General features: G+C 36.6%; 2 protein-coding genes across 9 annotated transcripts in view; one reads left to right on the top strand and one right to left on the bottom strand.

The window, feature by feature from the left end:
* Positions 1 to 5,810, top strand: part of zdhhc14 (zDHHC palmitoyltransferase 14) — an 18,700-nt gene extending 12,890 nt beyond the window's left edge. For 4 of the 8 annotated variants that reach the window (XM_077620634.1, XM_077620636.1, XM_077620635.1 and 1 more), the window contains 5 exons: positions 289 to 337; positions 1,759 to 1,861; positions 1,922 to 2,031; positions 3,343 to 3,448; positions 4,479 to 5,039. In XM_077620634.1, the coding sequence (XP_077476760.1) occupies positions 289 to 337; positions 1,759 to 1,861; positions 1,922 to 2,031; positions 3,343 to 3,448; positions 4,479 to 4,880 (770 nt within the window). In that variant the 3' untranslated portion in view covers positions 4,881 to 5,039. Of the gene's footprint in view, positions 1 to 288; positions 338 to 1,758; positions 1,862 to 1,921; positions 2,032 to 3,342; positions 3,449 to 3,791; positions 3,809 to 4,478; positions 5,040 to 5,665 lie in introns of those variants that run through there. The other 4 variants (XR_013305118.1, XM_077620640.1, XM_077620641.1 and 1 more) reach the window with 4 other exon arrangements.
* LOC144089621 (galectin-8-like) lies at positions 5,510 to 16,327 on the bottom strand. The gene is made up of 8 exons (XM_077620642.1): positions 15,987 to 16,327; positions 15,228 to 15,316; positions 13,168 to 13,378; positions 11,572 to 11,691; positions 11,467 to 11,493; positions 10,693 to 10,781; positions 6,370 to 6,535; positions 5,510 to 6,294 (listed from the first exon to the last, which is right to left on the bottom strand). Exons 1-8 carry the CDS (start codon positions 16,023 to 16,025, stop codon positions 6,145 to 6,147), a joined length of 891 nt encoding a protein of 296 aa, XP_077476768.1. The 5' UTR covers positions 16,026 to 16,327; the 3' UTR covers positions 5,510 to 6,144.
* Positions 16,328 to 16,332: the final 5 nt, after the last annotated feature.

Raw genomic sequence — 16,332 nt, forward strand, 5'->3', positions numbered from 1 at the left:
AATTTTTTTTTTTGAAAAAGGTCTGTTTAACAAATAAGTCTATTAGGATCCGACAGCCGTTTCTGGCCACCATAAAAAAATTCAACTCTCTACGTTGCACGGTTTGGACAAGCGTAGCGAGAGAATCTTAACATACACACACACCCGTCAATCCCATTTTTTAAGGATTATAGATAAAAAAAATTATCTCCATTTTTTTCGATCTTTAAAATGTCTTTTGATTGAATATACCCAGTTGAACACAATTCTCATTTAAAGATGTCTCTTCTTTTCTCACTCTTTCTGCAGGTTCCCATCGAACGGGGTTCCTCAATGCTCTGAAAGACAGTCCGGCGAGATATCCTTTGAGGCATTTTGAGGTTTGCCATGAAGGAAAAAAAAATCCTCTCTTAATGAGCTGTTTTTATTTGATTGTCTGTCCCCCCTTTTCAACTTTCATCCCGTTCTATGCATAGCGACAATAAATACGCGTTTTAGTCATGCCAAAACAGCAAAACTTGTAGACGAGCCCTCTCACCAAGCGCTATAAAATCGAGAGTACTCTTTCCTTCCAAATGGCGGGCTGCCATAACACTTTGTCTGGCAGTGAAATGATCGACAAGCTGGGCTGAAATAGGCCTGTCCAGCGAGTACTTGAATGAAATGGGTGTTGGAGTTAATATTATCACGACAGGCCTCTCTACAAGATGAGTAATGTTATGTCTTTTAGAAAATGACAGCAGGCTTTTGGATGGCTTCAGGCCAAAGGAAGCGGGGGAGAAAGAGAGAGAGAGAGCGAATAAATAATCATGACAAATAATCAATGAATAATGAATATAAATTAATGATAATTAATAAATAAATTATCAATAAGTCGTCAACAACATTATTCCAGCTGCTCCTCTTTGTCAGTTATTGGAATGACCCAAAAATATATTCCGTATTTTCTCACGTATAAGCCGTATTTGTAACCAAAAAAAATGATGACTGAATCAAGGGTACGGCTTATATGCGCACAAATTAGACTTGACGTGCAGGAAACTGTAAGGTGACGAAGACGAAATAACGCAAGACAATGCGGCCAATACGGTCATTTCAAAATACAGCAAAGATCAAATAGATAAAACACTAAACAAAATTTATTTTGACGTCTATAGATGAAATTCAAGAGAAAAAAAACCTATCTTGCATAAAACGGGAAAATTTGTGGCTCCCATTGCTCGCTCAGGGCGCCGCTATCTTACCTAGACCGCTACAGACACACTTCCTGGTTGTACTGCTCACATGACTTCCTTTTTGAATTTGTCTACATGCAGGCAACATCCTATTTGTACTCCCTATTAAAACTATGAATATGGAGTTGAAAATATATATATACATACGACAGAAATAGTAAAATTCAATGATTGATTTTGAGGCAATTTTAAGGGTACGGCTTATACGCGGAGGCGGCTAATACGCGAGAAAATACAGTCGGTACAAAAAGTGATGGAGTTTGAATGCAAGTACAAAATAGGACATTAGTAAGATGTTGTAGGTCAATTTCCTAAAGCGAAGGTTTTTACGGCGTTGATACTTTCAGATGTTGATGCGTTCTGCATTCATGGTAAAGAGAAGTGATCACAAAGACCGATAGGAAGCGTCCCCAGGCTACAGGTCAATATGTTAGCTCGCTATTGCGTCCATGCTTTGCGCTCTTGTTCTGCGTTTCTTTGTGTACGTCAGTTATTCATTCATTTTCTTTTCCAAGAAAGTTTTTCCTTGACTGCATGGTGGCACCGTGTTGGAAGTGGTGGTCTGTTTCTTCTCGGTGTGGTCCATCGTTGGCCTCTCCGGCTTCCATACGTACCTCATCAGCTCCAACCAGACCACCAACGAAGACGTAAGTACGGAATATCATAGACTTTGAGGCATCTCAATCTGTGACGGATTTCTTCCCCAGATCAAAGGATCGTGGTCTTCTAAAAGAGGGAAGGACAATTATAATCCTTACAGCCATGGCAATATCGTCACCAATTGCTGCGCGGCGCTTTGTGGACCTCTGCCGCCGAGGTATGACGTCTTTGATGCAAGACTAAAAGGATGCCTTCTAGAATATGGACAATAATATGAAGCTCATTCACCTTTAAGAACATTGGTTATTAAATATGAGCTTTTCAAACTAAATGTAACTATTGGAGCTCTTATTTTAGACAGTTGTTCCTAAACTTGATTGACCTTGGGACCCAACGTCATAATTTTTATGAACAGATCACAAACCCAAATCCATTGAAATTTAAAAAGCTAAAGGGAAATTTTTTTGATAAAAACTCAAATGAATGTGAATGAAATTCGTGAATAATAATACAATTCATTCAATTTAAACAAAATATCAAAATAGTACAGTCAAATAAGTGCAAATGATAATAATCTTGTTTATTATTATGATACCTTTTGAAATGAAATGACAGCTGATAGGTTTATTAATAGGTATACTTTAATAAAGGGAAAGACATGGGAGACATATCCAGCGATAACTTGCAAGTGAGAATCGATCCTGGCTCGTCCTCGCCACGGAGCATTCTGAAGAAAGGCATCCGGCTCTGTCCATTTAGTCGCACATAATCAAAACACTTAAGGTTCTCTTATTCAAACAATTGCATAAGCTAACCGAATAACACAATTAAGGTCAAAAAAACAACTGCAACAACAATTGCATATCAGGTCGGAAACCAAAAACAACTGCGTAAGAATTTGCACAAGTAAGCGAGTATTTTCGGAAGTTGATTCGATTATCGCCATCTGCTCCGGAATCCAAGTCAAAGCAATTTAAGAGTCCTTCACAGATCTTCATTGCGAACTCGGATCAACAGTCCTCGGCCCGGGACCGGTTGATCTGTCAGGTCAATAGTCCTCAAAACAATTCAATGTCCTCTGGGCCATCTGCATGGGGGAAGTGTCCTTGGTAACCGTTATACTGAGTTTTCGTCTGCTTATAATGATTAATATTCCACACATACATATAATGATTAATGCACACACATATAATAATATCCCAGAATAACCCCAACAACAGCATATTCAACGGCAGGACTAACAATAAAGCTCCCGTTTTTGTTTTATTGTACTCCCTATTAAATCCATGAATATGGAGTTGAATATATATATATATATGACAGAAATTCTAAAATTCAATGATTGATTCTGAGGCAATTTTAAGGGTACGGCTTATACGCACACGCGGCTTATACGTGAGAGAATACAGTAGGTACAAAATGTATATATATTTTTTTTTTTTTCATGCAACACTCATCCATTTTCAACTACTACATGTGTACTTTAGCGAAGGGTCATCATTGATACTTTTGTCCGCTCTCCACGCAGTCTCATCGACAGACGCGGCTTTGTCCATCTCCACGCGCCGCAGCTGGTACCGCCAACCAACGGAATTACGCTCTACGGCTCCACGCAATCTCAACAGAGCCACATGGTAAGTGAATTGAACAGACGTATCGATTACAATTGTGTGAGAATAGTTACCCGTTTAGCATTCCTTATTTTTCTCTTAATTTGAATTTGATCTTAAAACAGAAAGTCGGCACTCATGATTTACTTTCTCGGGCCGCCACGCCACTTTGACAATATGTACCATTTGTATGAAAATGAGTGATCTATCACCATTTCTGACAACGCAACTGTCAATGAATCATTTTGAAATTGAAGCTGCCAGTGTGTGAAAAGCCATAAATGACAAAGAAATGGTGGGGAAAAGTGTAGGTTAAATATTTACGAACACATTTTTCCAGTTAAACATCTTCCACTTCCTTTTATAGGTCACTGAGAACGACAGGTGAGATCCCAAAACGTATTTTTTTTTCTATGTTTTTGATGAGGTCTGACAACTCTTCTATCTGGGGATTGATTTCGCGGTTCCCAATTTGCTCGGACAATTATGGGAATTCTTTGCTTGGAAACTTTCCGTGCAAATTTAGGGGGGGCCAGTTTACAGGTTGGGTCTGAATAGGAGTTTTAAATTTATTTGAAGATTTTTCAAATTCAGCTTGATTTGAAGTGGAAACTAGATTTTTTTTTTAGAGGTGGGACAATATTTATTTCGTTTTACATTGCAAACCAAATTTCCTGGTAAAGTTAAGAGTTACCTATTTTTAATGGAAATAAACTTCTGACAAAAAAAATCTTTAAATCAAATTTCAGCATTAAATTCCTCCTTATAATCCCTGCAAAGTTTCCAACTGGTCATTTCACCCAACCTCTACATCACAATTCACCGGAAAAATTCCCAGCAAATGTTCCCTAGTCTGGTAAACTTAGCCACTACTGTTTTTCCTCAATTTGCACTGTCGGGCTGTACAACGGGCGGTCAAAGAATGTCCGACTTTGCCACTTTTTTCTCACCGTCCCGTCATCTCACTCTATCTCTGACAACCTTGTTCTTTTTTCTTTCCTCTGGCTCCTGTCCTTGGTTTCTCCCGCCACGACCGATTTCCACCCGCTTTCAGTGTGACCAAGACCAGTGCATTCAGAGCACCAAATTCGTTTTACAGGCCGCCGCCTCTCCTCTCCTCGGACAGCAGGGCGGCGAGCCCGTCATCGTGACGTCGTCTCCGGAAAATGGCGGCCCCCTGCCGGGGGGACGCCCTTGCTCTTCGCTCCCCCTGGGGCATCCCACGTCGGGCGACGTGCCGCCGCCACCGCCCATTCACCCGCACAATTACGGTCGCCACCACTTTCTGGCCCCGGAGGATCTGCCCTCGCCCCCAGGTATGCTCCCTTGCAGCAGCCCCGTAGGTCATGGTCACGGCCACGGCCACGCGGCGCAGGCCGGGTTCTACAACCCGGCCAGCCAGGACTCGCTACACGAGGATTCTGTCAGGGGACTGGTGAAACTCAGCTCCGTCTGAAGCGAACTTGGGACCCGAGAAGGGCCCGCCCGCTTTCTGAGAAAAGGAGCTCTGAAAAAGGGACGTGGACAGAACTCAAGCCAGAACGGACATCTTGCCAAAGCCTGCTTCTTCTCCTTTGGAACTCGGTGGGTACATTTTTTTTCCTCTCCATCGCGCTCAAAGGGAGGCTTTTTTCAAAAAGGTGTTTATTGACATCGCAAGCAAAAGAAAAATCAATTTTTAACGGTAATTGACATATTTTTGGTCAAAAGTATCGGGTTTTTTTGCCTCAAATGTTCACCCGTTTGCCTGCTGCTGATTGGAAAGTGTTTTTATTTTTTTTGTTGCTTTTTTTTTTCTATGTACAATCTCAGCAGTTGCAACGGTTGATGTAACCCAACTGCATATCATCCAAATTTTTAATGTGTGGGGGAAAATAGGACAGTTGTATTGTACCAAGGGTATAAAAAATATATATTTCCTGTGGATATAAATAAATCAAGTACTTTTTATCAAACAGCGAAATGTACTTTTCTTAGCGCCAAGCTATCTTTGATTGGTTAACAGTTCTCGTCTGTCACCCTGTGGCCATACAAGTGAAGTACAATGTAACTAAGTGTAAAAATTGAAACCAGATTGAATCCGTATTCCGCTCAAATGACATTTATTGAAAAATACAGTGTTCATTCATGGTAGCATTAAGGACAATCCCGTTAGTCGAATGATTCTACACCGTTACAAAATGCAGATATGGTCTCCATTGGACATTCATTCATTTACTGATACCGCTTTATCCTCACCAGGGTCGCTGTGGGTGCTGGAGCCTAACCCAGCTGACTTCGGGGGACACCCTGAATCGGTGGCCGGCCGATCCCAGGGCACAAGGAGACCAAGGACGACCGATCGTAGCTAGGTTTGGCAATTTAGCGTCTTCAATCATGTTTTTGGAACGTGGGAGGAAAACCGGAGTACCCGGTGAAAACTCTCGCCGGCCTGTGGAGAACATGCAAACTCCACACAGGTGGACTGACCAGGATTTGAACCCAGGACCCCGGAGCTGTCAGTCTTTTCAATGTTATACTCAATCGGCGAGTAAAACTAAGACTATATATAGAAAGTATGACAAAAAGCAAAGATGCGCCATGCACGACTCTTTTAATCCTTTTTGTCATGTTCCGGTGAAAAGAAGCTAAGCAACACCAACGGAGTCACGTTAGCACAGAGGCTAGAATGAAAAGTTTTGCCGGGCCAAATCCAAGAAAAAGCAGCCGTCCCGTCCCCATCACCACAGCTTGACGTCCATGAGCTCCAGGTCTCCCATGATCTCCAGCCGGTCAATGGCGCTCAGGTCCTGAAGCCGATGTTTGAACTCGAACAAGTGCATGCCATTCACCGCCAGCTTGAACTGATGTGCCTGGCAGAGGAGGAGAATCTGGCGGGGAAACAAAGGACGGACTTCTTCACTACAAGCTCTTTGTTAATCCAAAAAAAACTCAAGAGAACTTACCTCAAAATACTCTCCAGGAGAAAAAGGGTAAAAGGGTAAGTCCCGCTCCTCTTGACCCCAGGACTCATTTAGGTACGAGTTGCGTATAAAAGTGCTGGATTTCATGCGGGGGTTCAGGTGAAGAGCGATGCTCTTGGTCTTGCTGTTGCAGAGGTTCACCGTAATACTGCAACATGTTTACAAGAGAATTTTTACTCAACTGGCCAGCTCAAATCAAGTCACATTTATGTAGGTAAGCCTTTATCAAAATCAACATTTCAACAGGAAAGACAGGGCCACACTTGGCAAACAGTGTAAGTATAAACTATATATACATACATACATGTATGTATACATACATGTATGTATGTATACATACATGTATGTATGTATACATACATGTATGTATGTATACATACATGTATGTATGTATACATACATGTATGTATGTATACATACATGTATGTATGTATACATACATGTATGTATGTATACATACATGTATGTATGTATACATACATGTATGTATGTATACATACATGTATGTATGTATACATACATGTATGTATGTATACATACATGTATGTATGTATACATACATACATGTATGTATGTATGTATACATACATGTATGTATGTATACATACATACATGTATGTATGTATGTATACATACATACATGTATGTATGTATGTATACATACATGTATGTATGTATACATACATGTATGTATGTATGTATGTATACATACATGTATGTATGTATGTATGTATACATACATACATACATGTATGTATACATACATACATACATGTATGTATACATACATACATGTATGTATACATACATGTATGTATGTATACTTACATACATGTATGTATGTATACATACATACATGTATGTATACATACATACATGTATGTATGTATACTTACATACATGTATGTATGTATACATACATACATGTATGTATGTATACATACATACATACATGTATGTATACATACATACATGTATGTATGTATACTTACATACATGTATGTATGTATACATACATACATGTATGTATGTATACATACATACATACATGTATGTATGTATACATACATACATACATGTATGTATGTATACATACATACATACATACATGTATGTATGTATACATACATACATACATACATGTATGTATGTATACATACATACATACATACATGTATGTATGTATACATACATACATGTATGTATGTATACATACATACATGTATGTATGTATACATACATACATGTATGTATGTATACATACATACATACATACATGTATGTATGTATACATACATACATACATGTATGTATGTATACATACATGTATGTATACATACATACATGTATGTATGTATGTATACATACATACATGTATGTATGTATACATACATGTATGTATGTATACATACATGTATGTATACATACATACATGTATGTATACATACATACATGTATGTATACATACATACATACATGTATGTATGTATGTATACATACATACATGTATGTATACATACATACATGTATGTATACATACATACATGTATGTATACATACATACATACATGTATGTATACATACATACATACATGTATGTATACATACATACATACATGTATGTATACATACATACATGTATGTATACATACATACATGTATGTATGTATACATACATACATGTATGTATGTATACATACATACATGTATGTATACATACATGTATGTATGTATACATACATGTATGTATGTATACATACATGTATGTATGTATACATACATGTATGTATGTATGTATACATATATGTATGTATACATACATACATGTATGTATACATACATACATGTATGTATGCATACATACATGTATGTATGCATACATACATGTATGTATGTATACATACATGTATGTATGTATACATACATGTATGTATGTATACATACATGTATGTATGTATACATACATGTATGTATGTATACATACATGTATGTATGTATACATACATGTATGTATGTATACATACATGTATGTATGTATACATACATGTATGTATGTATACATACATGTATGTATGTATACATACATGTATGTATGTATACATACATGTATGTATGTATACATACATGTATGTATGTATACATACATGTATGTATGTATACATACATACATGTATGTATACATACATACATGTATGTATACATACATGTATGTATACATACATGTATGTATACATACATGTATGTATACATACATGTATGTATGTATGTATACATACATACATGTATGTATACATACATGTATGTATGTATACATACATGTATGTATGTATACATACATGTATGTATGTATACATACATGTATGTATGTATGTATGTATGTATGTATGTATGTATACATACATACATACATGTATGTATACATACATACATGTATGTATACATACATACATGTATGTATACATACATGTATGTATGTATACTTACATACATGTATGTATGTATACATACATACATGTATGTATGTATACATACATACATACATGTATGTATGTATGTATACATACATGTATGTATGTATGTATGTATACATACATACATGCATGTATGTATACATACATGTATGTATGTATACATACATACATACATGTATGTATGTATACATACATACATACATGTATGTATGTATGTATACATACATGTATGTATGTATACATACATACATGTATGTATGTATACATACATACATGTATGTATACATACATACATGTATGTATGTATGTATACATACATACATGTATGTATGTATGTATACATACATACATGTATGTATGTATACATACATACATACATGTATGTATGTATACATACATGTATGTATGTATGTATACATACATACATACATGTATGTATGTATACATACATACATGTATGTATACATACATACATGTATGTATGTATACATACATGTATGTATACATACATACATGTATGTATGTATACATACATGTATGTATACATACATACATGTATGTATGTATACATACATGTATGTATGTATACATACATGTATGTATGTATACATACATGTATGTATGTATACATACATGTATGTATGTATACATACATGTATGTATGTATACATACATGTATGTATGTATACATACATGTATGTATGTATACATACATGTATGTATGTATACATACATACGTACATGTATACATACATACATGTATGTATACATACATACATGTATGTATACATACATACATGTATGTATACATACATACATACATGTATGTATACATACATACATACATGTATGTATACATACGTACATGTATACATACGTACATGTATACATACATGTATGTATGTATACATACATACATGTATGTATACATACATACATGTATGTATGTATACATACATACATACATGTATGTATGTATACATACATGTATGTATGTATACATACATACATACATGTATGTATGTATACATACATACATGTATGTATGTATACATACATACATACATGTATACATACATGTATGTATGTATACATACATACATACATGTATGTATACATACATACATGTATGTATACATACATACATACATGTATGTATACATACATGTATGTATGTATACATACATACATGTATACATACATGTATGTATACATACATGTATGTATGTATACATACATACATACACACATACATACATGTATGTATGTATACATACATACATGTATGTATGTATACATACATGTATGTATGTATACATACATACATGTATGTATGTATACATACATACATGTATGTATGTATACATACATACATACATGTATGTATGTATGTATACATACATACATACATACATACATGTATGTATGTATGTATACATACATACATGTATGTATACATACATACATGTATGTATGTATGTATACATACATACATGTATGTATACATACATGTATGTATGTATGTATACATACATACATACATGTATGTATGTATACATACATGTATGTATGTATGTATACATACATATGTATACATACATACATACATGTATGTATGTATACATACATACATGTATGTATGTATACATACATATATGTATGTATGTATACATACATACATGTATGTATGTATGTATGTATACATACATACATACATGTATGTATACATACATACATGTATGTATACATACATACATACATACATACATGTATGTATGTATCTAATTTCACATTTCCAGTTATGGAATTGTGACATCAACATGCACTTACTAACCTGTGAGGATACATGCTGATCAGTCCTTTGATGGCCAGGTGTTGTCCAGGGCTCAAACCTTTCAGTAAACTGCCTTTATACGGGAGAATCTAAGGGCAAAAACAGAGCACTTTATCAGTCATTCTGTCCGACACGGCGTGGCTGTAAAAATCACCAATTTCATAACCAGACCATGTTGCTCATTTGGAAAACTACATGTTAAAAAGTCTACCAGTCGATACACTACAACTACAACTACTACTGCTGTACGTGGACCAAAGTCATGTGATGATCCCTGGAAAAATAAAAGTTATTGTGAACACTTTGTGCCTATCATTTGGAAGAAAGAGATGAATGAATGAATAATACTGTTTATAACGTTTTTTTTGGTTGATTAAGCGTATCTAAACAATGCTTTTCCTGACAATAATTTACATTTAAATGTCAAAATTTGTATTAAGTGTACTGTTGCACTTTTCGGGATGAGTATTTTTTCATTGTTTCAAATTAATGCAACCCTTTTTATATCAAGTACCATATTTTCCGGACTAAAAGTCACTTTTTTTATTCTCCATTTTACTATTGTTACTGTAACGTATTTTTGTTCTTGGGTTCTGATCAAATAAAAAGAATTCCTCTGCAACTTAAAAACCAGTGTGGCTCCTTTTTTTCCTTCCTCGTCATTGTGAACTCTTTAGCTTATAGTTCGAAAAATACGATACACTTTTTACAATTCTGACATTAGTTAAGCACTGCGAACATATTTAGCAAAATAATAAATCGTTAAAAACCCACCAAGTCACCAGAATCTGAGTATATTGCCTAAAAGGGCAGAAAAACAACAACTTTAGTCAGAATAAAATCAAATTGCAATCCCGTGAGAACGACATACTGGCTTACCGAATTTCCAATGAAGCCCAACGCTTGCACTTGGACCGTCCCAGAAACAGAAAACGTGTTGATCCGATTCACTGGAATTCGGTGTTTGTACTCCAAAAGGTGGGCTCCATTTACTGCCACCTGTTGGTTAAAAAAAATACAGAAATCCCTTGAATATCATGATTAATGTCGACCAAACAGAGCCACAAGAAGAGAACAAAAGGAACTTAATAACCCTAAAAACAAGTGGAAAGGAGCTACTTTTAATATTTAGATATTAATACATTAGTCTTCATGTGCTTATAGCAGCTATATTTAATACACTTGTATTACTGTATAGGCGCAAAAAGATGTAAGATGGTAGTAATAATAGGGGTGATCCTACTTTGTGTTATTTTTATTATCGTGCCTATGTCTGGTCTACAATATGTGCGATATTTGAGGGATTACTGTACAATTATTTTCAAACAATTAAATTAGCCTGACGCAAATTCTCGACAGTCAAACTACCGTATTTTCTCGCATATTAGCCGCCTCTGCGTATAAGCCGCACTCTTAAAATGGCCTTAATATAGTTGAGTCTTACAATTTCTCTCGTATAAGCCGTCCCTGATTCCCAATTTTTAACTCCATATATATGGTTATAATAGGGAGTAAAAATGTGTTACTTTGAAGGGAAACTCTTAAGAAACATCATCGCAAAATGTAAAATGGTGGCACCCTGAGCGAGCAATGGCAGGCACAAGTGAGTTTTTTTCACATTTTATGCAAGATACGTTTTTTTCTCTTGAATTTCATTTGTAGACGTCAAAATACATTTTGTTTAGCGTTTTATCTGTTTATCATTTCTCTATTTTGAAATAAATGATCGTATGGGCCGCATTCAACAATTCACAGGTATCCAGGTCAATTATGGGTAATAAAATCCATCATCTTTCAATGATTCATATATAACAGCGGTATCAAGTACACCTGTTCAAGCGAGCCATTACACACTTACAGTATTCTGCTCAAAATACAAAAAATAAAATACAATTAAAACCATTAAAGGAGAATTAAACTACGCTTTGAGATACGAATTGTGAGTTTCATTCATTTTTGCAGAAGCTGTCGTTCAGCTTTTGACACAACTTGTTTCGCATTATTTTATGCTAAACAACTAATTATTTTAAAAAAATTAGCTTGGAGGTGTTTAATGTTAAGTATACTCGACCAATTACAATTCCCCTTATTAAGCGATTAAAAAAAAAAAAAACGTTCAAACGCAACTTGGCACATTTTAACCCGCATAGGGCGCACTTAAAAATCAAAATTTTCTCCAAAATGGACGATGTGCCCAATCAGTATGCGCTAAATTCAAGATTCTGCATGACATTGCTTGCTGACGCGCTATATTCATGTATCATGCTTAAAACATGACAATATTAACAATCAACAAAGATGTTTTCATCTAAGTCTAATTTGTGCGCATATAAGCCGTACCCTGGATTCAGTCCTAATTTTTTTGAGCGACAAATACGGCCTATATGCGAGAAAATACGAAAAAAATGGAGAACACGTCAAGTGTCTTATTCCAATTTAAAGCTTCCGCTCAATTTTTTTGGACGCATTTCTTACCTTGAAGGCGTCCTCTTTGACCAGAATGACGGTCTCGAACGGGGCCCCGCGTTTGTAGGGCAACTCCTGCAGCGATTCCTCTCGGTCCCACGTTTCCTGCAGCATGGAGTTGCACTGAACGCCAGGGGATCCCACAAAACAAGGGCTGAAGTGGAAGGCCACGTCCGACGGCGGTTTGGTACTGCCGCCGCAGGACAGCTCCATCTGAAACCTCAAAACATCAAACACAAAAAAGAATTAAACATTGACGCAAAAAAAAGGTAGAAGACAGTAGACAGTCATCCAATTTGAGGGTGAATAATCCTGAAATAAAAATTAAAAAAAATCTAACTGGTACTAGTTTTTGCCACCAGGGGTCACCAGAGCGATTAAAAATTTTCCACCCAACCCCGCCATAGCAGTCCACTTATGTCCCCTCCCACTTCCTACATCCACGTATCTCCTAGTTCAGGGGTGGTAAACACGCGGCTCTCGAGCCGCATGCGGCTGCCGGCCAAAATGAACGCGGGCGGCTCTTTGCTTCTGATCATATTTTGTAAACACTGGCACTTTGCATTGTTTCATGTTTCTCTTCTTTTTAATCTCTAAACACACTCAAATTCATCAGGGCCCATTAAGAAAATCATAAATTATTTTAAAATAATAATTTGGCAAATTAGATTTTTTTTGTTTATGTCGTTAGGTCAGCCAAAGTAGCCAAATTGGACACAAAGAGCTAAAATGTTCAAACTGCGAGAGTCACCTTACAGAAGCAACATGAAAAATACAAAACACCACATTATTTTTTAGATAAAATGTATGATTTGTTTTTAACGAGACTTCAATTGTTGTGGTTAGCATACCTGATTAGCCCATGTCAGGAAACCATCCAATTGTAGCACTAATCCAAACTCAAACTGTTCTTGCAGGACGCTACATACGACGGATAAGGTAAGCTCTGTTATGTTATTGCTATTTTTTAACCCTTTCTATTGATTGAAGCACTGTACATGTCACCCTCGGCTAATTGCTCCCCTTATTAATGATTGCAATTCCCCTTATTAAGCAATAAAAATGTAGAAATGTAACGCTGCACATATTTACTCACATAGAGCGCACTTAAAAGTCTGGAATTTTCTCCAAAGTGGAGGGGGTGCCCAATCAGTAAGGTCGAAATTCAAGATTCTGTTTTGACATTGCTTGCTGACGCGCTATATTTACATTGTGAAAAGGCAGACGTGTGAAAGAGGAATGCGGGTGCACACATCATGCTTAAAATATGACAATATTAACAATTAACGATGATGTTTTCATCTGCTATCGGTGACCGAGACAATCCGGATTAGAGCCAAAATGGCTGAACGCTTTTACCAAAATGTATTTACGTACAAATGTTGTTATACGATTTGAAATGATCAAAAAACTTACAGGAAAAACATATACGTTGACAGGTATGACTTTAAAAGACACAAACGTTAAACTAAGAGCATTTAAACTAGCTAGCGAGTTAACACATCATGTTAAAAGGGTACACAGTCGATTGGTCGCTGATCTTTTGGTCGCCCGGAAGGTAAGTGATAATTACCATTTAAATGGTTGCTCAAATTCCCTAAATACAAACTGCCAATGACTATTTAGTCCTACTTAATGCCCTAGTCATTATTAGGCTAAAGAAAAGCTCCAAATTTCCCGGACTTTTATTGTTTTTGGTTGGAGAACTTGTTAAGACCCTGACGGACATGTAGCTTCTTAAAGGGACAGCGCATGTACATACAAACTCTTATAAGCTCACACGTCGGCTCAGTGAAACTGCTCATGGCAATTGTTGGCTTTTATTGATGCGTAGACTGTGTTCTTTTACCTTGTTTTGTCGCCGGTCTTTTGGTCGCCCGTTGTCGCGGTCGGGGCGACCAAAAGACGGCGACCAAAAGACCGGCGACCAATCGACCGGCGACCAATCGGCCGCACACGGACCGAGACGATCCGGATTAGAGCCGAAAATGGCTAAAACGAGATTGGTTTTACAAAAAAAAAACGTAAAAATCCTGCATAGAAACGTGGTGGCTTGTAATGTAGCTCACCTGTCAGCATTTTGGGGTACCGTGCCCTGAACGATGATGGTCTCCCCGGCCTGCAGGCCTCCAGGTATCGAGCCTGTATACGGGATCACCTGAAGAGGAAAGGTTAGGTTAGGTTAGGTTAGGTTAGGTTAGTAGTTGGACCCATCCATCCGCATTGCTTTATGATCAACAACCGTCTTGTACAGTGCATATTTTACTCATTGGCTGCCGGGGACGGCACTAAACGTCCAATCCATTTCGACTGGGGGGGCTGGCAGCGAATGATTGGGCGCCTAGAGTTGCAGATGGAACTGAAACTGATGAGCATTCAAAACTAGTCCTCATAGTTTATAAGTCTTGGACTTTCTGTATTATTATCATGCAATGACTTTAATATTATGAAAGTTCAATTTTGTTTAAGTATTAATTCGGGCCATAAACAAAGTATCTTCATTTACATGTTTTCTAACTAACATTTCATAATTGGTTTTATTCGTAGAAAATGTCAAAAGAATCATTTTAAAAATGATTGGATATCGCATTTTGGTACATGTTATGTATCGCAAATAATTGAATATCGTGGCCAATTATGACCCCCAAAATTCGATGTTTACGATGTAAATCTCGTCTTTATATGGTTAAGATGTTTTTTTAAATAACCAAAACATTGTTACTTCCCCTTAAAGGTTTAAGCAAACATTGCCGATTTAATAGACGAGGATTAAGACTGGAACGCCACACAACGCAGTACTAATAATAATCATAATAATTATAGCTCACCGGTTTGAGGACGCTGAGCTTGGCGTTTGCCACCGACATCGAGCTTCTTGTGTCGGTCTAAAACCAACAATATCGCAAAAAAAAACCGACGGCTTATCTGATCAAATATCGCCCATCGTGGGATGTGGCGTTAATTCGGGTTTAGTGCAAATTGTCGCCATGCGAGCCTCTGCTGGCACGCATGCGCAAAGTGACAAGTGACCACAAGGTCCTCTCAAAACAACATAGTCCGCGTGAAATAACATTATAAATGTAATTTATAATATACTTTGGGTAAACCAGGGTTAAATATTTCATCGCTTGACAGGCACACAAAGCCTGTTTGTGTAATTTAAACGAAAGCAAA

This window comes from Stigmatopora argus, chromosome 15 (assembly GCF_051989625.1).
Source record: "Stigmatopora argus isolate UIUO_Sarg chromosome 15, RoL_Sarg_1.0, whole genome shotgun sequence".
NCBI classification, from domain to species: domain Eukaryota; kingdom Metazoa; phylum Chordata; class Actinopteri; order Syngnathiformes; family Syngnathidae; genus Stigmatopora; species Stigmatopora argus.

Coding starts and splice junctions, on each gene's coding strand:
- LOC144089621 (XM_077620642.1), bottom strand. CDS start 16,025: ATGTCGGTGGCAAACGCCAAGCTCAGCGTCCTCAAACCG. Junction 15,317..15,986: donor AGCTCAGCGTCCTCAAACCG/GTGAGCTATAAT, acceptor TTTCCTCTTCAG/GTGATCCCGTATACAGGCTC. Junction 11,494..11,571: donor TGGGCTTCATTGGAAATTCG/GTAAGCCAGTAT, acceptor CTGCCCTTTTAG/GCAATATACTCAGATTCTGG.